This window comes from Exophiala spinifera (assembly GCF_000836115.1).
Source record: "Exophiala spinifera strain CBS 89968 unplaced genomic scaffold supercont1.3, whole genome shotgun sequence".
In the NCBI taxonomy this organism is placed as follows: domain Eukaryota; kingdom Fungi; phylum Ascomycota; class Eurotiomycetes; order Chaetothyriales; family Herpotrichiellaceae; genus Exophiala; species Exophiala spinifera.
The window spans coordinates 3,549,104-3,571,582 of NW_015622515.1; the positions used below are offsets into that span (position 1 = coordinate 3,549,104).

Genomic DNA, 22,479 nt, shown 5'->3' on the forward strand with positions numbered 1-22,479 from the left:
AGATAGCATGGCGAGCCAATGATACGAGTATATAAGTTCAACGTGGTGAATGAACTGTTTGTGTTGATACACCCAGGCGTGTATGAGAAGTAAGTGAAACGTGTGTGAAGTCATCCAAGCGGCAGACACGCTGTATTTTGCTCGTCACCGCCTCCATCGAGCCACAGAACTGCTCTCATTTCCAGTCAGTCGCTCGTAAACCTGTTTCCAGATACCAGGAGTGACATCCCATGCTGCTTTTCCTCTTGCCGACTCTGCACGCACATAGAACTGGGTTGGATTTGGCCTGAGGAAACTTCCCCGGTGAACAAATGGCCCAACCCATTCGAAGTTTACAGGACGAATATGGCTCCTGACAGGCTTCGTGTGGTCCAGGCGCACCGATACATAATCAGACAATGTCGTTGCCCTCATAAACCTCAAATCCAGCACGGCGTCAGCAGGTAAACTTTTCGCGTACGCCATTGCAGCCTTGGGTGAATGCTGCGCGGACTGTGGCAGTCTGAGGAACACTTCGGTTATCATCGGCCTCAGGGCCCAGTGAATGAAAGCGAAAGGTACAAAGCCGGCCAACCATACTATTGGGGTGGGTGTCAGTCCTAGGACATGTTAGAAACGTGAGAATAAACGTACATCCCGCAACGGTGATGGCTGAGCTTCCATTAAGCCAGTGAGCTGGTGCAACGACAACCGTGGTCAAGCACAGGGCGAAGATGGCGGCAAAGCGCAAGAATGTGATGGCATAGATCTTGCCATTTCCTACACTGTATATCCGTAGCTTTTTCTTGTACACTGCCTCCGGGTCAACCCTCGTCCACCTGTAGTCCAGGTTTGAGATATCTACCTTTTGGCTCGGTTCGAGGAGGGAGGTTCCGCGTCAGCTGCTCAATGTGCAGTCGTTCTTTCGGCGACAGGGTCAAGTTTGGGGTGATGTCGGCTCTCGGTATGACTTTGAATGGCACCTCGACCTTTCGGCCATCTTGAAGAGCTCTCCCTTCCCCTTGGACCGGAACAAGGTCTTTCCTGCTCGCGGCTTGTCCCTTGGCGGGGGCATTCTCTTTCGCTGCTCGGTCGGTGAGAGAAGCCTCCTTCTGTGCTCGGAGCTGGCTGTGGACTACCTGGATAGGCGCCTCGACCTTTCTGCGCGGAAGCGGCTTCTTCAGTAGTGGTTGAAAAGTACTGAAACGAGTCCTTCTGGAGGCCACATGTTGTCTAGAACAGGTCTGGAAAGCTAGGCGGACCTCCGCGACGAGGACGAGAGGTAGGCCTCGCATGGATCGGCCGCTGGATATTTGGACGACGGGCTAAGAGGTCCCGTCAATCACGACCGATTGCGACTGGAAGTAGCTGCTTTGTTCCCTGCGTATCCAAAACTTTTTTGTTCTGCGCGTCCGTAGATTTCGGCTCGGCACGCGATATTGAAACGTTGAAACGATAAGGAAACTGCGCCGAGAGGGAGCAGGAACGACAGCATGTCCATCCCACTGAACTTTACTGACTCCCCAGCCGTTGCTTTGCTTCTTACAGGCTTCTAGCAGGAATGGTATGACCCTGCGCTTCTCAGGCCCTTCGCACAATGTGGCGGTGCTCGACGCGATGGCTGTTGACCTTGGTGCTGTCTTTCCTGCGAGTTGTCGCATATACACCATTGTCCGACGACACCATCCTCAATCGACTTCCCCTGCCGGACATTGCTGATTTTGATACACGGACGGGCAATATATTAGCACCGATCTTGATCCCGCGGGTCCCAGGTACGCCAGGGTCTGCACAAGTCCTCCAACACTTTGTAGACTTCTTCCGTACTTCCCTCCCTGACTGGACGGTGACTTTCCAGAACTCGACCTCGAAAACGCCTACACACGGGGCCAAGGAGGTTCCCTTTGTCAATTTGATTGCCACAAGAGATCCTCCGTGGTCACGCCCGGGGGATGTCGGTCGCTTGACACTGGTGGCCCACTATGATTCCAAATACAAGCCCGATGGCTTTATCGGAGCCACCGACTCTGCTGCGCCGTGCGCCATGCTCCTGCATGCGGTCAGAGCGATCGATGCTGCCCTGACGAAGAAGTGGGATTCTGTCCAGGCTCAGGAGGACTTGGATTTAGATTTTGCGGAAAACAAGGGCATCCAGGTCCTGCTTCTCGACGGTGAAGAAGCTTTCCAAAGCTGGACCGCGACCGACAGCATCTACGGCGCTCGATCCCTTGCCGAAGAGTGGGAGAACACCATGCACCCGGCCACGAGTATCTATAAGAATTACCTCGACTCTATTGAGCTGTTCGTATTGTTGGACCTGCTTGGCTCACCAGAAGATCTGCCAATTCCGTCGTGGCAACACTCTTCTCACTGGTCATACGTCAAGATGGCAGAAGCCGAAGAGAGGCTGCGAGATTTGGGCATGTTCAAAAGCAGGTCACGGCGTAACTGGCTCCTGGACAAGGATAAAAAGGAAACCGAGATGTTCAACAGTTATATGATGCAAGACGACCATATTCCATTCATCGCCAGAGGAGTCCAAGTCTTGCACCTCATTCCCGCTCGCTTTCCGTCAGTGTGGCATACTATAAATGACGACGCGGACCATCTAGATATCGACGTGGTGAAAGACTGGGCTCTTCTCACAACTGCATTTGCTGCTGAATATATGGAGCTTGAAGGCTTTTTTGAGGCCCCGCCCTCGAGGAAAGTCAAGAGAACTAACGAGACTGTCATAAGCAAGACAGAATTGTGACAGCGATTCTGGTTACATAGTCACACACAGACATACAGGGTCGACTTTGCTATACCGGATGTTTAGAAAGGTTGTCCACAAAAAATTCACGCCCACTAGATGCGCGACGATGGTGCAGAGCCTGTTGGTTTCTGCACAATGTTGCATCCCAGCAAAACATCATCTTCCTCCACGACAGGATCCTGTCGGCTTATTTCAATCAAACCTCCCCCCCGCTCGACTCTGCAGATTCCTTACTCTCTTTCGTGGAACAAGATGAGGCTCCTTCGGGGCGGCAGCATTACTATTGAAAGCATGATAACACAGGCTGTTCGTATGCGATAGCCGCTCTGCCATGTCCGCGTTGTGTCGACCGACTCAGTCGCTCCTTGGCCATGCTCTGGGCCACAGGACGTGGTCCAAGGATCACTGTCCCTGGGGACGAATGCCGCGAAGCAATAATCTCAAGTGAATCAAGCAAATCTCTCGGGCAAGTTGGTGATGTAAGTAGAAATCTCTATTCATAATCACTGTGACTATTAGAGCCGGTGTTTGTCCGGCCAAGGCGTCTTCTTGAGGCCCATTTGCTCTTGTTGATGATCACGGAGTTGTTGATTATCAAATTTCCTTGTATTAACCATTTTCCATTCCCATCCTTTTCTTTCTTCTTTTAAGAAGGAGACCCAATCTAGAAGCCCTTTTAAACGCCGTACATTTTTGAGCAAAAAGCTACATGCCTGACAACCACCTCCCTACATAATTTGGGGCCTGGCTAGATATCACTTACGGGTCCTCCGTATTCCACAATCTCCTCGTCTCCTCCCCTTGATCAAAAGGTCTGGCCAGGTCCGAAAGGACTCTCGCCTTTTTTTTTTTTGGAGAGAGATAGAGAGAGAGTCATACGTAAAACGTCGTGTCGTGTCGTGTTTTTCGTTGTTTGTTTCATCTCGAACTCGCTTCCCCATTCTCTCGCGGATCTGGTCCTCTCGAAGTCCCTCCGTAATGATGACCGGTTGCGATGATCTTCTCGAGCTCGGCTCTCTCGCCCGAGGTCTCGACCATTTCCCTGAACACGCCACCTTCCTTCAGCATGAGGTTCTTGGGCTCGTCGTACTCGAGCACCTTGCCCTCGCCGAGGACGAGGATGCGATCAAAGTCGGCGATGGTGCTCAGTCTGTGCGCAATCACGATCAGCGTGCTGTCGGTGAACTCCTCGCGGATCGACCTTTGGATCAGCGCGTCCGTCTCCATGTCGACGGCGCTGGTGGCCTCGTCGAGTACCATGATCTTCGGCCTCGAGACGATCGCCCTCGCGAGACAGAGCAGCTGTCTCTGGCCCTGCGACAGGTTCAAGCCGCCTTCGGAGATCTTGCTGGATAGGCTCTTGAAGATGTTGGTGTTTGAGTCCCGGGGGGGAACACCGCCGGCGCCGTTCGTCATCGGTGTGGCGCTTCCACTTGGACCAACCGACGCAGAGGATATGAGGTGTACCCTTGCCAGCGCCTCTCTAAGTTCTTCATCCGTGTGCTGGTCGAATGCGTCGAGGTTGGTCCTGACCGAACCCGAGAACAGTACTGGGTCCTGAGGGATGATGGCAAGTCGGCTTCTCAAGTCGAAAAGCTTGATCTTTGAAATGTCCACGCCATCAATCACAATCTGCCCCGCGCTTGCCTCGAGGAACCTGAACAGCGCGAGCGTCAGACTCGACTTGCCCGCTCCGGTTCGTCCGACAACACCAACCCGCTGGTTTCGGCTCACACTGAAGGTCAAGCCTTTCAGCACAGGAGGCAAGTCGTCAGCGTAGGCAACGACGAGATCGTGGACCTCGAGGTTTCCTTCTGTCGGCCAAGCGGCCGGCGCGTCGAAGCCCTCTTGATTTTCGATGCGGATGTTGCTGTATTCGACGATTCGCTCCGTGGCATTCATATCCAGCTCGACATTGCTGTACTGTCTGAGGAACCAGATAACACCTTCGGACATGCCGAGCGCGAAGCTCAGGGCAAAGCCAGCCAGACTGGAATCGATGGAAGGGATACTCACAATCAGTGCGGCCGTCACACACGCAAATCCGGCTCCGACCATATTCAAACGCCAGCCCATCCACCGATTGAAGAGCCAAAGGTGCCAGTACGCGCGCGCATGCCGATCGATGCGTGCGTACATTTTCTCCAGGTACGCATCGCATTTGTCGAATGCGCGGATCGTGCCGATTCCCGTGAGCACGCTTCCGAACTGTTCGAAGACCGGAGACTTTGCGTTCGACTCCAGCCGTTTCACTTCCCGGGCGCCGGCCAGATATCGGAGAGCGTAAAACATGCAGATTGCTAGCAACGCCAAAGCGAAGATGATCATGAGTGGCGATACAAACAGCCCGGCAATCACGACAGATAGAACATGCATCAGATTGTGCAACATGAAAGCCAAGTCCATGCTGATGCGACTGTCGAGCATGTTGAAATCGCTCGTGAAGCGGTTGAGAATCCGTCCGAGAGGGACAGTGTCGAGCCAACGGAGAGGCGCGCGAAGAACCGCAAATGCAAGGTTCTCGAACATGGTACGCGACGCGCGGATCGAGGCCACAAACACAAACAAGTATCGAACGGTGCCCTCGAGCCATGCAACGATTGAGATGGCAAGGTAGACGCCAAGATAGTAAGTTAGGTTGGGGTCTACGGTGGTCGTAGATAGCTCGGAGGAAACGTATCGGAATGCGTTGATGGGCTGCTGAATGAAGTGGCTGTCCTGATGAAAAGCGTGGAACGACATGACAGCTTCAGACCTGTATGCCCGAGTCCAGACACTAATCCAGTACGATCTAGCGAGGTATACAATGATCCAGAGCGTGAAGACGAGGAGAATGAAGAACCAGTAGGCAAAGCCGCCGCACGCACGGATATAGGCTGCGTAGATCTGATACTTGATTGCACCCGTGGCTCTCTTTTCTTCCTCGGTGAATTTCTTCGGTGTCTTCGCTTCATCTGGAATTGCGTGAGATCGACGTCGAGCGAGATCCTCCCCGTCTAGATTGGCCTCGCTGAGTGCGGATTTCCGACGGGAGCGATGGCTGAACATTTTCTGGAGACCACCTCCATCGTCAATGGTCAGGGCTTGCTCACGATCGAATTTTTCTTCTTCCTTTTCTTGCTCTTCAACATCTTGAGCGAGAATACTCTTGAGCTTGCCGGATCTTCGAAGATCTTCGGTACGGCCAGCTTGTTCGGCAGTACCGTTCGACAACAGCACGCTGTAGTTTGTCTTTGGGAGACAGAGGGCGACATGGTGTGTCACTAGGATTCTTGTGCGCCCTTGTCCAAGTTCACCTGTCAGGGCTTGTTCAAAGAGGTGCCGGCCCACGTGCGCGTCGACTGCAGAGAAAATGTCGTCAAGGACAAGTATACCGGCTCGAGAGTAGAGTGCCCTCGCAAAAGAGACTCGCCATTTTTGACCACCGCTGAGGTTGATACCATTTGCACCAATGTCGGTAAGTTCTCCATCCTGAAGCATTTCCAGGTCCTTGGTCAAAGCGCACGCATGGAGCACCTTCTGATATCGATCATTGTCGAATGGGAGGCCAAAGATAATATTGTCTCGAATGGTTGCATTTTCGATCCAAGGAATCTGTGCAACGAAAGCAATAGAAGAGTCGAGGATCCAGTTCCCTTTGTTGGCATTGTCATCGTGCCGTTGTTCGGCCGAAGGTGGCTTGGGGACTGTGACAGTGCCACGGAGGACCTCAGCCTCGCCAATTATCGACGCCAGTAGCAGACTCTTTCCAGACCCCGTCCGACCTGAAATGACGCTGAGCTCCTTCTTGGGGAATTCGATATTGAGATTACTCAGGGTGAATTGCTGATCTTCCTCTTCGGGATGATCGGACGGCCACGCCACGGTCGCAGCCTTGAACGAGACCCTATCTCCCGGTTTGCTGTACTCTGTGCGTTCCGGTGCATCAAGGTATTCTTGAATTCGGGCCGCAGAAACAAGAGCGTCTAGCAGGTCAGTCACCATCTCTGGAATGACTGCCAGTGTCATTTCAATCGCTTCAAAAACTGAAATCGTCGTGAAGGCGACTGACGCTGTTAGCTCTTTGTGTATGAGAGCATACGTTGCCAGGGATATCGCTGCAAGCATGACCGGGCCAAAGATCCAGATGCTAATAAGTGTGGTGTCATAGATGAAGACTTGCCATTGCGTCTTCAATTCCTTTCTCCTTGTTTCGAGTATCTTTTCGTACCAGTTTCGCTCCAATGCGCTGAACTTGATCTGACGGATTCCTTGCAAGGCTTCCGTCACCACAGCCATCTTCTGATCACGGTGTTTCATCAGATCATCTTGCGCATTGGCGTAGCGCCTCGCAGCAATGATATTGATGGGCGTGATGATGGCAGGAGCGGCCAAGCCTGCAAGGAGAGGAACTGGGCCGATCAGGTTATACAAGAAGGCGAAGGCGAAGATCAATTTGATTGCCGAGCCAAGGAAAATATAATTGAATGTTGCAAAGTCTGCAATTCTTTTGGAGTCGACGCCGACAAGGTTGATGGTGCTTTGACGAGATTTCTGGAAGTCTTCGTCATCATCGTTTTCGGACCCAGAATCTTCCCCTTTCTGGCCTGCTGCCGCTTTGTTGGCGACTTGCCCTGGAGTTGACTCTCCATCGTTCGCTTCAAGCTCCTCTGACTTTCTCCCTGCGCCCTTTACATCTTTACGTCGGATGGCCTTACCAAAAACCACAGCAGCTAGCTGCTCATAGATGGGCACTCCGAGTCTCATGAAAACAATGAAGAACATCCAAGCCTCGAGCCAGGACGAAAATGTGACTGCAGCACCCAGTGCAATGACCAACAGCCAAGCAGTGAAACCGACGTCCACACCTTGATCTCGGGCCTCGAGAGTGCGTAGAATGAAGTAAAGAGCAATTTGTGGGAGGAATTCTGTAATAGAACTGACGCATTGAATGCACCATTGCTGGATGAATGCCCATCGGTGAGACCAGAAAATGCTCTTCCAGAGCTTGTCCTTGTAGCCAATCGCATCAAATCTTCTCCTAAGTTCTCGGGAGCGCAAGTCATGGTCGATCTCAGCCAGATCGTCGTAGTCCAGGCCTTTGTTTTTGGCTGCGAAGGCCAAGATCGGAGATGGCCAGGAAAATGTGAACTTGCCTAGCACCGAAACAGTGTTCTGGCGGTCCACGACCTTTCCGTTATGATAGACATCCGGTCGTCGTGGGAGGGAGAAACTTGTTACACCCAAACACAGAGCTGCGACAAACTGCACGATTGAAAGAACAAGATGCGCGTTCCTTGGCTGTGGATGGACTTGGGACCTCCATAACGAGACATTCTCAACTGCGACGGCGATGGCTACCAACAGGCTTGAAAATCCAGACGAGATTCCAAGATTGTACCGGTGTAGAGATGATGGTGTCACAAAGATGACGATGGCTTGAAAGAGGACGAACAACTGGCAGGTGTCAGAAAATGCTTGCTCATGCGTGGAGGTGGTTATGGGCCGACGTTGTCAACTTACCCATGTTGCGAACTGCACCCACTGCTCAACCGCCAAAGGAAGATCAGGTCGAGTGGTGATTAGAACAGCGGAGGCCAAAGCATCCAGGCAAACAACGATTGAAATTAATATTAGAACTAAGCGTGGGATGAAGTCGGAGAAGGCTTCCTGGGATTCTTCTGTGGCAACACCATCCTTGTCTTCGTAAATCTCCGACAGGTGTTGATAGTGGTCTTTTCTGGCTCGGATTCGAGAAATGAGCTGGGAGAGGGCCGGGATTGAAAGTAAAGCTACGGCCACGGCTGCTGCTATTGAAATGGCGACTGACACCGTGATGTGATGCACTGCCATGTTGACTTTGCCCAATCGACTAAGGTATCGTTGACTGGACACACATTCTGACTGTGATAATGGAGATTTCGAGAGTTACAAGAGAAGGAGAAATAAGGCGCGCTGCACCGTGGTATTTGCTCTTCGACCGATGTAGCAAATGACCGTGTGACGAGGTTTGCTTGCTGGAGAAGTGGAGTTCGGATGTGAAGGGAAGATATGGGAAGAGTCCCCAGCGAGACTCACTCAGGTGCGTCGGATTCGATTCCTGGGAGCTGGTGAGTTATTAGGCCAGATGGATGGAGGAATGCAGACCGAGATGCAGCGTCCTTCTGTTCTAGAAATTTTTGCGTGGCCAGGGAAAATTATATCATGGTTACTTCTGGCTGTGGTGGCATTGGGGACGCAGGGGCCGTCATATGCATAACGGGAAGCTCGGCGGTGAAAGCCTATACACGTACTCGGTCCTGTGCCTAAAGTTACCTCAGGTAGTTAGCCCGCGCCAAACTCTCCAGGGCCCAGGACCCTGTAGTAGGAACTCGTAGGTGCCTGTGCCCATCTAATAAAAGTGTACAGTACTGTAAGCTTCGCGGGAAGACTTACCCACACTGTACGCGTCTGGGGCCACTTCATGCTCCCATCCACCGCAAGACACTCTCGCTGCAGATTGGCGAGGTTGGGATGTCCAATTGACAATCTGCCTATGGAGCTTCCCTAGCTTAACTACCTACCTATTAATACCTAGTCTCATAACCACTACCTGGGGAGGAAGCTCATCAACATTTCCCCCCTCTTTATTGGTACATTTTTGGCCTCTGTCCTGTCCCGGGTACACTAGACTGTCTGTGAATGAGTCACCGTGTACGGAGTCCTCGTACGTATTTCTCCGTTGATCAGCAGGGGATAAACGAAAGTGACTCTTCCAACAACACGAGATAAGAGTGTTGTTCATTGTGCCTGAGAACTACGGGTACGAGAACGACCTTCGTTGAGATGAACGCTTGCAAGCAAAAAGTTCGGTATAGCTAAGGATAATATACATTGACTACCTAGATTCCTGTCTTGATACATATTCCTTCAAGCATGAGATCCAAATCGGCTAGAGCCTTAGAGCAGGCGAGTCTTCCTATCTCAATCACTCCGAATCAATGATGACCACTTCGGCTTCTGCCTCTCCGATGCTTTCCACCTTGAGCGCATCGTTAGCATTGACATGAGTCACATATGCACCGTCCCCCTCATTCAGAATTTCTCGGCCGTCCAATCTGATTTTGGACTTTCCACCCTTCGTTTCAGGAAAGTGGACGTACACTTTTCGGTCGGATTTGGAAGTGACTGCATCTCCTCCGCCGACAGTGTAGGTAAATGTCTCGCCCGGTGGTATGATGCCCGCGGAAAACACGAGGTCCGCATGGACTGGAATGGTGCCCTCCTTCGCAGGAACAGCAGCCTTTTCCTCCTCCAAGGTGGCATTGACTCCCGCTTTCAATGGAGTGATGATCGTCACGAAACCTTTGCGCTTCTCCTCGGCCGAGAATGTGCTGGTGTGATAGATGGGAGGGAGATTTCGCTTCCAAGGCAAGGCCCATATTTGCAAGAAATGCGTCCACTCGTTGGTCCCTTGGCTGTCTTCGTTGTATTCGCTGTGGGAGATGCCCCGGCCTCCAGTGGTGAATTGAACGTCACCGGGCCGCATCCGGTAGAATTTGTCCTTGTCTGTGCTTTCAGCGCCTCTCTTTTGCATCGAGTCTCGATGTGTCAATTCGCCGGACAAGATGTAGCTGAAGATTTCAGCATTTTGGTGGAAGTGTGTGGGAAACCCTTGTCCTGGTTCGACTCGGTCTTCGTTGAGGACGCGGAGGGATCCAAATTGCGTATATCGAGGGTCGTACCAACCCGCGAACGAGAAGGTATGTTTGGTCTTCAGCCAGCCATGGTCCCCTCCTCCTCTTGTTTTGGACGGCCGCGGGACGATCTTTGCGTGTGATAGAGTAGACATGGCTGTTCTCAAGTTGTTCGTGGCTTTCATCGGTTGTTCTGTTGACGGTGCGGAGTTGTTGTTGCTGAGCATGTAGACGGCTGTAAGTGCTGCGAGTACTGCGGTTACTGTTGTGATGAGTGTGGTTTTTTGATGGAGAAAGTTGGACAGCATTGAGCAGAGAGGAGGTATAAGTACTTAGACCTGGGAAGACAGCTAGACCGTGGTGGAGGGCACGAGAAGGTCCATGTGGCTGTTATGCAGCATTTGGTCATTCATTTCAAATTTGCTGCCAGAGACAATAGGGAAAACGGGGGTTTACCAATTCTTGTGTAAGCGACGAGCATGTGTAGCGGAACAGGCCCTAGCACTAAGGCCACTAGCTTCCTAGCAATGGGCAGGCGCAGTGGCTGCGCTGTGTTAGTCATCCAACCCCACGTTATCTAATGACGTATCCCGCCGGATTAACCCCCAACTGCGAGATGCCTCAGCCCTCCACCTTCCCTTCTCATGAACGCGATACTCAGCCTGTTCATTGCGCGATTACTCCTCCAATCACCCCAGATGCTCTCTTGATGAAAAGACAGAGATCCGGCGTCATCGAGAACCCCTTTGTCAAGCCACAAAATCGGTCTTGGGAGATCTCGCCTCCAGCCTCGCTCACCAGATCCGTTTCGCCGCCGCCGACCAATCCTCGTCGACAGAGCAAATATGCTCCGAATGCGATTCGCCAAAAGTCTGATACTGCCGCAGTTGAAGCCGGTGAAGTCGAGATCAAAGACCATGTCTCATTCTTCTCGTCCAAGCTCCTGGCTGCTCGGCGACCTCACGTCCCGGGACAGCCTCGATTGCCACACCAAGAATGGCTGAATCTCTATCAGAGAAACTTGAACGACAGAGGCCATCATTTTGTTGTCCACCAACATGATCACCCTGTTGCTGGCACTCATTATGACCTCCGACTACAATGTAATGCCACGAGCTCTATCAGTTTTGCCATCATGTATGGCTTACCAGGAGACCCCAACAGCAGGAAGCTGAATCGCAATGCGACAGAGACCAGAGTTCATAATTTGTGGGTAGGTGTTGATTCCAAGTTCTATTTTAAACGAGGCTTTGTCTCATTATGCGTTAGAACCATCTCATTGAGACAGCCTCTTACGAAACCGGAACAATGCTCCTTTGGGATACAGGGGAATTTGAGATCCTACCATCGCCGTTACCCGATGCCAACAACGACAGCGACCCTGAATCAAACTCCATGTCCGAGCCCGACTTGCCAACTAGCCGCGAGTCCGAACCAGAAAAACTACAGCGTGCCTTTCAGAATCGCAAGATCCGGCTCCGGCTCCATGGTTCTCGGCTACCAAAGAACTATACACTCAATTTGCGCCTGACGCATGAAAATAACCGGCTTGCGCAGCCCTCTCCGCCAGCATACAAACGTCGGAGGAAATCCCACCAAGCAATTGCGGCGTCCCGACGTCAGAACCATGCCGAAACGTCAGAGTCGGACACAGATTCCCCATCGGAACCGAGCCGGGCATCGACGCACGACCAATCAAGCCAAAGTTCCCTCGAGAAGAACTTGCTTCAGCAGAAGCACGCTCCCAAGCTCAAACGCAACGTCTCGTCGCTGCTACGCAAAGCATCCCCTCCGCCGCCTCTATTGTCACGCAGGCCTGCTGATTTAAGCGGTATGCCTTCTTCTTCCTCCTTTGAACACCACGGGCCCCCGCCGCAAGTGCGAAACCTGAACAGAGATGGCGAACCAAAGATCAAATCGACTGTGGCAAAAGTACACCAACCAGACGACGTGACGAAGCCATCCAAGTCAAGAGATGACGAGGATGACCTCATCCGCCTATACAACGCCTATCCCGGCGCCACGAACAGCATCAACTCCATCCACCAGCGTAAATGGTTTCTTTCTCTCGACCGCGAAGCATGTGGTTTTCGCCCGACCAATCGTATCGAATTTGGCCGACGGGTCTGGGAAAGACCACGTCTCGACGACGCGAGTGGGACTCTAGGCGGCTTCGCTCCATTCTACGTTCGCGGTCGAGATGTCGAAGCCAGTATCCTGACGGGCCGCTTGGCCAATGATGTTGCGAGTGACGAGGGATTGGTCGCGTATAAGCCTAGAGGCGGATGGAGGGCTGTGACTGACTAGTTAATAATTGAGAGAATGGCGTTCCATCCACGGAGGTTGACTAGCATAGATCATTCACACAGATGCACCACAGTAGATGATTGACTGACTAGAGGATATACCTATAGAATCGTAATACCGTCTGCGGTGGCAATATACGTTCGTTACAGTGGATCCAGAGGTGATGATGATCGATTGCAGACTTGTATTTCTTATCATACTCGAGTGCCCCCATCATCTTGGTTCGTATCGTTACTCGTAGCATCATCGTCGTCGTCGTCGTCAAACTGCTCAAAGTCATCGACCTGGTCAGAAGAGCCTGGCCCCTCGTCGCCATCATCATCATCATCATCATCACTCGCAGCTGAATCAGAGGCATCTGACTCTTGATCTGGCTCCTCATCTTGGCCAAGGTCAGAGACATCTGCTTTTCTCTTTCCAGGCATCTCGCCGAGTCTGCCCTCACGCCCTTCTACAACCTCGGTAGACTCCTCGGCCGTGGAGGTTCCGGTCGCCTCGCTTCTTGGAGGCGGCGTAAACCAAGGAATCTTCCCACGAAGGAAGTCATTCAGCACCATCTTGGCGACGCCGTCAACGTCTGGCTCACCGCCTTTGAGCAGACGGCCACCTTTCCGCGCGAGAATGGCGAGGAACTCCATGGGGTCTTGGTTCCAGTCAGATGCCTTGATCTCGTATGTCCTTTCGACGTGGCGTGTCTGTGCGCGCCGCAGAACTGCCTCCACGTACTGTGCGGGATGCTCGACATTCTCCACTCGTACCACGCCACGCAGCAGGATATCTTCTTCGGTGTCACCCTGGCTGGGCGGCACGACACCCGGGCAGTCAATGAGATAGATCCTCTTCATCAGCGTAATGTACTGCCAGACTTTCGTTTCGCCGGGAATGGGCGCCACAGTGCACACACGCTTCTTCCGCAGGGTGTTGATAATGGACGATTTTCCAGTATTCGGGTATCCGATGAAACCCACAGATATCTGCTTGCGATTGGAATGTAGCACGGAAAACTGCCGCAAGAGCGTAATCAAGGAGCCTTTGCCGAAGCTGTTCGTCATCGAGGCGTGGAAGGCAAGCGTGGGGTATTCCTTCGAGAGCATTCTCACCCATTGAGCCTGAAGAGAAGGAGAAATCAGTATGTGTGAGACATTACTAAGAGCAATGCTATGAAACAAAAGAGCACAACTCAACTCAAACGAAACACGCGATGCACTGTGGCGACAGAGTTTCCAAGACGGAACCAGAGTCTAGTACCAGCCCCCGAAGAAGATGGTAAGTGCAGCTTGATGTACCAAAGCTGTAACAGGCGACTACCATTGAGAAAATTTGCAAAGGAATGCAGAAAGGCGCCTTGACTTAGCGATGGAAAAGAGAAACAACGGAAAAAACGGACGGAATCTGCAGCAGACAGAGAAGAAAAAAAATATGACTTACCGCGATCTTGGTAGGTACCAAGTCGCATTTGTTCAGGACGAAAATCAAATGCTTGTGTGGCGCTTCCTCGCGGATGTATTTCTCAACGCTGCGGCATCTTGTACCCTCTGGGTCTCGAGCGTCAAGCACTAGATGTTTGTTAGTGGAAGAGTATGGCTAGTTGAGGGACACGCTCAACATACCGTGGATGACCACGTCGGAGGAGTCGATGACCTTGAAGAGTTCGTTCCAAATACGCTTGCTCTGGCCCTTTGAGAAGATGGGCTCCCTTGCAGTTGTGAGCTCGCCATCATCCTGCCCTTCCATTTGCTCCGCTGTCTGGCCACTTAGCAGTTTGTTCTCTTCCAGCTTTTCGAGATAGTTGTCGTGCATCTTCACCGACTCGTCGGCCAAGTCAGCGACAGAGCTAGCACTCAGCTTGACTCGCTTGCGTTGAGACTTTGGACCGAATGTGTCCGAGAAGGGGGCCGACTCGACTGCAATCTTTGCCTGATGTTGTTTAATACCGTTCTTTGTATTCTCGTTGTCCCGGATCAGACTCATCGGCAGCTTGTTGGTCTTCAGAAGCACCTGATACGGGTCCGCAGCTCTTTCGGCCACCGCTTGCCGGAAGGAATCCAGTGCTCCTTGTGATATGACTCTAGTATTCCCAAACCATTTCCTATTCGGTTCGACTCGAGCCTTGGGAATTTCTCGTGATTGGTATGAGGCGGCTTTCGTGATTTTCCCTTCTGCGTTTCGTTGTGCTTTGCCGTCTTTCAGCATGTTCAACGTCCGTAGCTTTTTGGCATTTCTGTATATCAGTTTAGTAATGATCAAAGCATCTTTCAAGTTCCTTAGCATACCTGTAAAAGTTCTCGCCTTTCACCTTGACATTTGCCATGCCGTCGGTCGAGGTGCCCTGCCGTTCCCGGCGGGCAGCCTCCTTCTTACGGGCCCCCATGTCTGTGGGCTTCTTACCGGGCCTTTACTTGTCTCGAAAATGGACTGCCTGGGACAGTCTATTGAAGCAGGCGTTGTACGGATGTCGGACGCAGAAATCGACGTCTCGGCTGGAAAAAAGTTACTTTGCCAAGATACATATATCCGAAGTTTATCCGAGAACTCTGGTACCACTCGTACAGTATTATCTAAGGTGTCTGTAGTTTGTCATGTTGATGAGCTCTTCAAACTCCAGGGGCTTTCCCAATCAAGCAGTCTCTAATAAGAGATGAGCTCCCAGGGCCGCAAGCGATGAGACCGGAGACCGAGCATCTTGCGAATTTGGGCCTCGCGGTACCATCAACTGCCTCTTGGACAGGCCCTTCGAGTCCAGTCTCTATCATACGGTGTTCGCGTCCGGGTTGGGGAATGATGAACGGCAGAGCAACTTACTCCGGCTAAGCCAGGGATTTCAGAGACATGCGGCGGCTGGAAGGACAAAGTACATGTCTTTGACTCTTCACTATTGATAACGCAACGATCGACACTCAACCCTGACCTGTTATTGCTTGCATTGAGCGCGGGATGTAACGGCACCACCGGAAGCGTGAGCGGCAAGGAGGTTCCGCGTCAACTAGCAACCCTCCTGTTCCTCCATCTTCCACTACTTGCAGTGCTCTCAGGAGTCCAGAACATGCAAGCTGCTTTCGTGATTGCGCCGCTTGTGCATGACTAGTAAGTAATTGAGCATGTCAAGATATCGTGGCCGCCGGTGCTATTTTCTTGCCCGGGCATCTGGCGATCATAACTCTCATAAGAGTCTCCATGGAGCGTGTACAGGCTGGCTTGATCATTGGTCTGAGCACCTCAGGATCACATGAAAGCGTACTGGATATCGGCAGCAGCTAGAACATCGGACCCGATCAGTGGAAGTGCGTGCCATTCACCCCATTGCAACCCCAGGAGTGACAAGTTCGATGCTGCAATAATGCCGTGATTCACACTCTTGGCCAGCTTCTGGCTCCTACTTGTCCACTTCTCATCGAACAACGCAACGAGGTTTGTCTTCTTGTCATCAGGTTTGTGGCTTGATATCTGACCAGCAAATGGCCACACGAACCTGCGAGCCAGCGGCCGATAACAATTTTGGGCCTGTAGTAGCGATATGTGCTCGTTTGTTCGACTTTACGCTTCTTTTTGAGCAGAGCATCCTGTCAATCCCGACTGATTCTCTGTTTATCATAGTGGCAGGATGGAGGATGTGGCATCTGTTATTCACCGCTCGCAAGGTCAACCCCAATCGACTTCTGTCTGCAAAGCTGCTGGGTATATTTGGGGTGATTGGTGCGACTCTTACTGTTCTCATCCTGGAAATCACAGACGCACGCACCTTGACGCACGCGTCGATACCGTCGGCGGCCGTTGCGCTCGTGGCATCCGCGATGCTTCCAGCGCTGTCATATTTCGAGCATGTCAAGTCGATTCGGCCCTCCACCTTACTCAGCTGCTATCTTATGCTGTCCTGCCTCCTCAGCCTCCCAGAGCTACGCACTCTTTACCTATTGCCCGGTACACATGTATCTGCCGCGGCTCTGACAGTGGTGATCTGCTTGAAACTTTACCTTCTGGTGCTGGAAGCACGAACCAAGAGGAAGTATCTTGCGCCAGCCTATCGGGATCTTCCCCGGGAGATGACTTCCGGGATATTCAACCGCAGTCTGTTCATCTGGTTGAATGCTTTTTTCTGGTCAGGCTTCCGACGTCCAGTCGGCTCCAGGGATCTCGGGGTCACCGACAGCCAGCTTCACTCTGAGGCCTTGCATGACGCTGTGAGGCGTGAATGGAAACGACAGCAGCTCGACTGCTGTGCTCCGTTGGCAAAGGCTCTGTTCAGAGCTCTCAGACGGTCATGTCTCGCGCCTGTTCCTGCTCGACTATGCTACGCAGCACTTTTATTCGCGCAGCCGTATCTGATTCAACGGACGATCAATTTCTTGCGAGAGCCGCCTACGAGGATCGGAGACGACATAGGCTACGGTCTCATTGGCGCGACTGCGGTGATATATCTTGGAATAGCGGTAAGTTTCGATGCTCTATTCGAACGGCTCTGGACTCAAGACGGACATTGACCACAAAGTAGATCTCTAACATGTGGTATAAACATTTGGTCTACCGAAATATTGTCGTTGTTCGTGGATCCCTCGTATCTGTGATCTACTCCGAATCATTGGTGCAACTTCACAACGTGGGGGATCCACAGGCTGCAGTGACACTGATGAGCACCGACGTCGATCGTATCTGCCAGAGTCTCGCCTTCATTCAGGAGATATGGTCTAGAGCCTTGGAGTTGGGCGTTGGAATCAGCCTTCTAGCTCTTCAGATTGGCTGGATCTCCGTAATGCCCGTCGCGGTGGTCTTCATAAGTGGTCTGCTCGATGCTTGGATCACGACTTCAATTGGGGCGCAAGCAGGAGCATGGGCCGCTGCTGTACAGCAGCGTATATCATTAACGGCCGGCGTCTTGTCTTCTCTGAAGAGTGTACGGATGCTGGGTATTGAAAAACCTATGAGTCGAATGATTCAGGACGAGAGACACAATGAGCTGAGATTTCAAGCCAAGTTTCGTTGGTCCACCGTCTGGCTCAACACGATAGGTAGGTTCTCCTGACACGGAGCGGGCGCTGCTTTCTCTTTGAGCCCTATTAGTCTCATTGTGAGTTGGCTGACAGAGCCCAGGAAACGCGCCCACTGCTCTCGCTGCCGCCATCACTTTTACTACCTACGCAATAAGAGCACGAGTGGACAACGCGCAATCGCTTGATGTTTCTAAGGCATTCACCAGTTTAGCACTCATTTCCTTAGTAACGACGCCAGCAAACGAGCTTCTAAGTGCTGTTCCCTTCACCGTGTCGTGTTTTGGATCGCTCAACCGCATTCAAGAGTATCTGGTAGGAAAAAGACGCCAAGCTGGGAAAGGGAGCATAACCACAGCAGACTACTACCCGCAAGACCAGACTCGCATCCCTCCGGCGGAAAAATATCAAAGCAAACCCATCGCTCGGCTGCATAACGTGTATCTGATGGATTCTTCGGACGAAAAGTCAAATATCAAGGGAATTGAACTGGAACTCTATCCGAGTTCGTTGACCATTATTACGGGACCGAGCGGCAGTGGAAAGTCGACCTTTCTCAGGCGTTTCATTGGCGACTCTCAATATGTTCGCGGGACGCTCTCAGCTTTTAGCAGCAAAGTATCATATTGTCCTCAGTCACCTTGGCTTGTCACCGCGACCATTCGAGAGAACATATGTGGGCTCGAGCGAGCACCGGTCGACACGAGGTGGTACACGGAAGTTGTGAACTCATGCTGCTTGACCCCTGATTTCGTGGAGATGCCGAATGGGGACCTCACGGTGATCGACGGCCAGGTTGCAAGATTGAGTGGAGGTCAAAGGCAACGAATTGCCCTCGCGAGGGCACTCTACCATCGGCCAAAATTGATTCTCCTTGATGATGTCCTCAGTGCGCTCGATGCAGACACGGAGGCAAAGATAATGGAAAGACTGCTCGGACCCAGAGGACTATTCCAGAGACTCGATGCTGCTGTGGTGTTGGTCACACACGCGATCAAGTACGAATCAGCAGCAGACAATATCATATCTATCAATCATTGTCGGAACATTAGTGTCCGAACGGACCTTCAAGCTCATACAAGAAGTAAAACCCCTGGCAACGATGAAACCTGCTCACACGGTGAGAAATATGACCTCCAAACGGATGAAGATGGGCTTCCAAAGAACCAGGCTCCAGATCGTCCTGGCACGAATGCCACAGGAGAGGGCAACTACCGACTTGAGCGGACTCAGAAGAAGAAACTTGATGGCGATCTTGCTGACTACATCTACTGCTTCAAGTCGGTTCGCGGGGTGTGGGTGCTCATATTCTTCACATTTGCCTCAATCAATACCGTGTGCTACTACACGTCCCAGGTTGTTTTGCAGTGGTGGACAGCCGACAATGGCCAGCACGAAACGAAGTGGATGCCACTCTATGCTTGCTTGGCTTGTGGCAACTTGCTTTTCTTCGGACTCCTCTGCTGGGCCATGTTTCTTCGACTGGTGCCACAGTCAGCTTCATCGCTGCATCAGATCCTACTCGACTCCGTCATGGGTGCGCCGTATCCCTTCTTTGCAAGCGAAGATGGACAGGTGGGGACGATCCTCAACAGATTCAGTCAGGACCTGACCGTGGTTGACACGCAGCTTCCCACGGGATTACTTTGCACGGTGATCTATCTCTTTTGGACGTTCGGATCGCTTGCTCTCATATCAACCGGTTCTCGCTACATGGCGGTAATTATCCCGGTGGTTTTTGTGGTACTCTACATGTTGCAAAAAGTCTACCTTCGAACATCTCGACGCTTGCGGCTGCTGGACCTCGAGATGAGGAGTCCACTGTACTCACATTTCCTTGACACTCTCGCTGGTCTGTCAAGTATCAAAGCATTTGGTTGGGAGCACAGATTTTCAGAAGAGATGTTTGACAGACTCGACACCTCACAAGTTCCATACTATCTTCTGATCTGCGCTCAAAGGTGGTTGAATCTAGTACTCGACCTTATCGTTGCGGGCCTCGCGATTATTGTTGTCACGATGGCGGTCAAGTTGAAAGGTGCTTCGGATCCGAGCTCGTTGGGCCTTTCGCTCAACAACATTTTGAGCTTCAGCGAGATCCTCTCGCTGCTGCTGCAGTTTTGGACGCAGCTTGAGGTCTCGCTCGGAGCCATTACGCGTACAAGAGAGTTCGCCCGAATAACTCCAGGTGAGAAAGCACCAGAGCCAGATGAGGAAGGCTCACGTGGACGACCGAGTTCCGCATGGCCTGAGCACGGAGCCGTTGAAATCCAAAATCTCCAAGCTGGCTTCACCAGTGACAAGATGATCCTGGAGGGAATATCCTTATCAACTCGTCCCGGAGAGAAAATCGGTGTCTGCGGTAGGACGGGAAGTGGAAAAAGTTCCCTCCTCCTCGCAATCCTAGGTCTCCTCGAGCCCTCAACAGAAAGTTCGCTGTTGATTGATGGAGTTGACCTGCGGAGCGTGTCTAGAGGCATCATCCGGGAACGCATCATCACTATCCCGCAGGATGTGTTCCTTTTCGATGGGAGCGTTCGACAAAACCTTGACCCCGGTGCGGCGTACACCGACACACAACTGATAGCAGTTTTGTCGAAAGTCAAGCTGTGGCATCTCATTCAGACACAGGGTGGCCTGGACTCGGCTATGAGATCCGACACTTTCTCTCAGGGGCAGAAACAGTTGTTCGGGGTAGCACGAGCGATTTTAAAGACGTCAACACCCGCAATTCCTGTTAATACAGCCATATGTGGAATTCCTAACGAGTCCCATGCCGCTGCAGCAGGAGGAAAGGTTGTTCTTCTTGACGAAGCCACCAGCAACGTAGACCGTGAGACCGACGCGTTTATGCAACGGATCATCCGCGAAGAGTTTGCCACGCATACGATCATTGTGGTAGCCCACAGACTGGATACGGTCCTTGACAGCGACCGCATTGCCGTGCTCGACGGAGGCAAGTTGCGAGAATTGGACACGCCTCAAGCGCTTTTGGCGAAAGAAGATTCGGCGTTTGCGGCATTGTATAGAGTGAGCAGATGCCATGCGACGGCTGTGGAAAGTGAGGGGGCTTCGTCAGCCACCCATGGGATATCATCATTGTAACCACCGCAGAGGAGAACCTGACTTGCCATACCTCCATACCTAGCAATGACGCCTACAACTGCGACCCTACATTAAACCCAAGGTAATATTTAAATAGTACCTGTGTAGCTCCCAATCTGGCAGCGCGGAAGAAGAGCCAAGATGTACGGATAATACGCCGAAGTTTATCCGAACACCTGGTGGTCCAAACTTTTTCGAACAGCTGCGATTTGCGTTCTCCTCCTAACACAAGGGCGAACAGGAGTACTGACTTCTACATACCTACCCACATGTAATCTAGCTGGCGAATATCACCCAGCTAATTTCTCAAGGTATCCTGGTGCCCTGAGATTGTCAACAAACGAAAGGAAAAGGAAAAGATAAACAACACAATGGACACTCTCTCCGGTTCCGTATGTCGGGCTTGTCGTCTGCGACTGTTCCTCAATTCACCCTCCTCCTCCTTCTCCTCTGCTACAACCATCCGAACGTTTGCATCGACGTCGTCTCGTCTGCACATACCTCCGGAATCGCCAGCCTTCATTGACGTTCCCGAGCCTCACCAACCCGTCGGCGAGCCCAAGCCGCAGGTCAAGGGCATCCTGCCGGTCCCACGCGAGCTCTTCCCCCGTCGCCGCCCGGACAAGCCGGGGCAGGAATACCTCGCCAATGTCACGCGCGACCCCCTCCCCAAGAACGTGCCGCACCCGGACCACCTCAGCGAGACGGGCCGGTACAAGCAGCGGATGGCGGAGCTGCGCAAGGCCCAGCTGCGCGAAGGGCTCCAGGAGCTGCACAGGCGCAAGGTGCACATCGACGGCCAGATCGCCTACCGCAGCCAGGCGCGACAGAAGCAGAACGCGCGGCTGACGACGCAGGCGCAGCGCGAGGACGAGCGGCTCACCAACGCGACGGTGCCGAGCGCCATGAAGCTGCGAGGGGGCCACCACGAGCTGTCGCCCGAGGACGAGGACGCCCTCTACGACTCCCGCGTGCAGGCGTACCAGGCGAAACGGGCCGCGAAGCACGCGGACCGCCTCGACAGGCTGCACACGCTGTACATGAACGCCCGCCACTTCATCACCACCAAGGAGCAGCTGGCCGACGCCATCGACCAGGCCTTCCAGACCACCAAGAGCATCTGGGATCGACAGGGCCCGCCGGACACGGTCGAGGACATGATCAGGCGAGGAAGGGACAGGACCGGAGACCAGGGCAGAGGCGGCCTGAGGTTGTCGTCCGAGGTCAACGAGCGAGTCTTGAAGGACCAGGAGCGCATGCAAAAGATTGCTGAGAAGTTGAGCGGTGGAAAAATGTAGAGCGTATTTCCTTTTTGCGTCCGCACTATACAATAGAGCCATCATCACTGATAGCTCAGCTTGCGAAGAATCCTTCGGCGTCCGTTATCTTTGGGTTGACTCGGGGGGGTGAAAAGAGATGACGCAAAAGCCTACCGCTGCGTTGTCTTCAGCTTTGTGTTTCAGTTGCCAGGGAACAAAGGAAAGATACTCTCGGCGTGTACGAAACGAGTACAGGTGTGGCTATGTACAAATACTACAAGATTCTATTTTAGAGTGTTGATTTACATCCCCACGACATGATAATGGCTTGTTCCAGAAGACTTGCTCTCTTTCATCCTCGAGCGGCCATCAAAGAACCCATACCTGTTATTAAGCATAATGGTCATGGTAGAATTGAATGATGGCCGCCTCCT

The 22,479-nt window shown here is 52.4% G+C and overlaps 8 protein-coding genes across 8 annotated transcripts; 4 read left to right on the forward strand and 4 right to left on the reverse strand.

Moving 5' to 3' along the window:
- Window positions 1-144: 144 nt before the first annotated feature.
- PV08_05029 (uncharacterized protein) lies at window positions 145-1,274 on the reverse strand (the record flags this gene model as incomplete). Its single annotated transcript, XM_016379373.1, has 3 exons — window positions 145-578; window positions 634-792; window positions 845-1,274. 3 exons carry the CDS (start codon window positions 1,272-1,274, stop codon window positions 145-147), a joined length of 1,023 nt encoding a protein of 340 aa, XP_016238050.1.
- Window positions 1,275-1,576: 302 nt separating this feature from the next.
- On the forward strand, window positions 1,577-2,734 carry PV08_05030 (uncharacterized protein; the record flags this gene model as incomplete). Its single annotated transcript, XM_016379374.1, has 1 exon — window positions 1,577-2,734. One exon carries the CDS (start codon window positions 1,577-1,579, stop codon window positions 2,732-2,734), a length of 1,158 nt encoding a protein of 385 aa, XP_016238051.1.
- Window positions 2,735-3,655: 921 nt separating this feature from the next.
- PV08_05031 (uncharacterized protein) lies at window positions 3,656-8,569 on the reverse strand (the record flags this gene model as incomplete). The annotated part of the gene is made up of 2 exons (XM_016379375.1): window positions 3,656-8,173; window positions 8,240-8,569. The coding sequence occupies 2 exons, from the start codon at window positions 8,567-8,569 to the stop codon at window positions 3,656-3,658; spliced, it is 4,848 nt and encodes a 1,615-aa protein (XP_016238052.1).
- A 1,114-nt stretch (window positions 8,570-9,683) lies between these two features.
- Window positions 9,684-10,619, reverse strand: PV08_05032 (uncharacterized protein; the record flags this gene model as incomplete). Its single annotated transcript, XM_016379376.1, has 1 exon — window positions 9,684-10,619. One exon carries the CDS (start codon window positions 10,617-10,619, stop codon window positions 9,684-9,686), a length of 936 nt encoding a protein of 311 aa, XP_016238053.1.
- Window positions 10,620-11,008: 389 nt separating this feature from the next.
- On the forward strand, window positions 11,009-12,699 carry PV08_05033 (uncharacterized protein; the record flags this gene model as incomplete). Its single annotated transcript, XM_016379377.1, has 2 exons — window positions 11,009-11,605; window positions 11,662-12,699. 2 exons carry the CDS (start codon window positions 11,009-11,011, stop codon window positions 12,697-12,699), a joined length of 1,635 nt encoding a protein of 544 aa, XP_016238054.1.
- Window positions 12,700-12,893: 194 nt separating this feature from the next.
- Window positions 12,894-15,070, reverse strand: PV08_05034 (uncharacterized protein; the record flags this gene model as incomplete). Its single annotated transcript, XM_016379378.1, has 4 exons — window positions 12,894-13,808; window positions 14,128-14,255; window positions 14,310-14,920; window positions 14,973-15,070. 4 exons carry the CDS (start codon window positions 15,068-15,070, stop codon window positions 12,894-12,896), a joined length of 1,752 nt encoding a protein of 583 aa, XP_016238055.1.
- Window positions 15,071-16,154: 1,084 nt separating this feature from the next.
- On the forward strand, window positions 16,155-20,786 carry PV08_05035 (uncharacterized protein; the record flags this gene model as incomplete). The annotated part of the gene is made up of 3 exons (XM_016379379.1): window positions 16,155-17,126; window positions 17,189-17,702; window positions 17,785-20,786. The coding sequence occupies 3 exons, from the start codon at window positions 16,155-16,157 to the stop codon at window positions 20,784-20,786; spliced, it is 4,488 nt and encodes a 1,495-aa protein (XP_016238056.1).
- A 371-nt stretch (window positions 20,787-21,157) lies between these two features.
- Window positions 21,158-22,084, forward strand: PV08_05036 (uncharacterized protein; the record flags this gene model as incomplete). Its single annotated transcript, XM_016379380.1, has 1 exon — window positions 21,158-22,084. One exon carries the CDS (start codon window positions 21,158-21,160, stop codon window positions 22,082-22,084), a length of 927 nt encoding a protein of 308 aa, XP_016238057.1.
- Window positions 22,085-22,479: the final 395 nt, after the last annotated feature.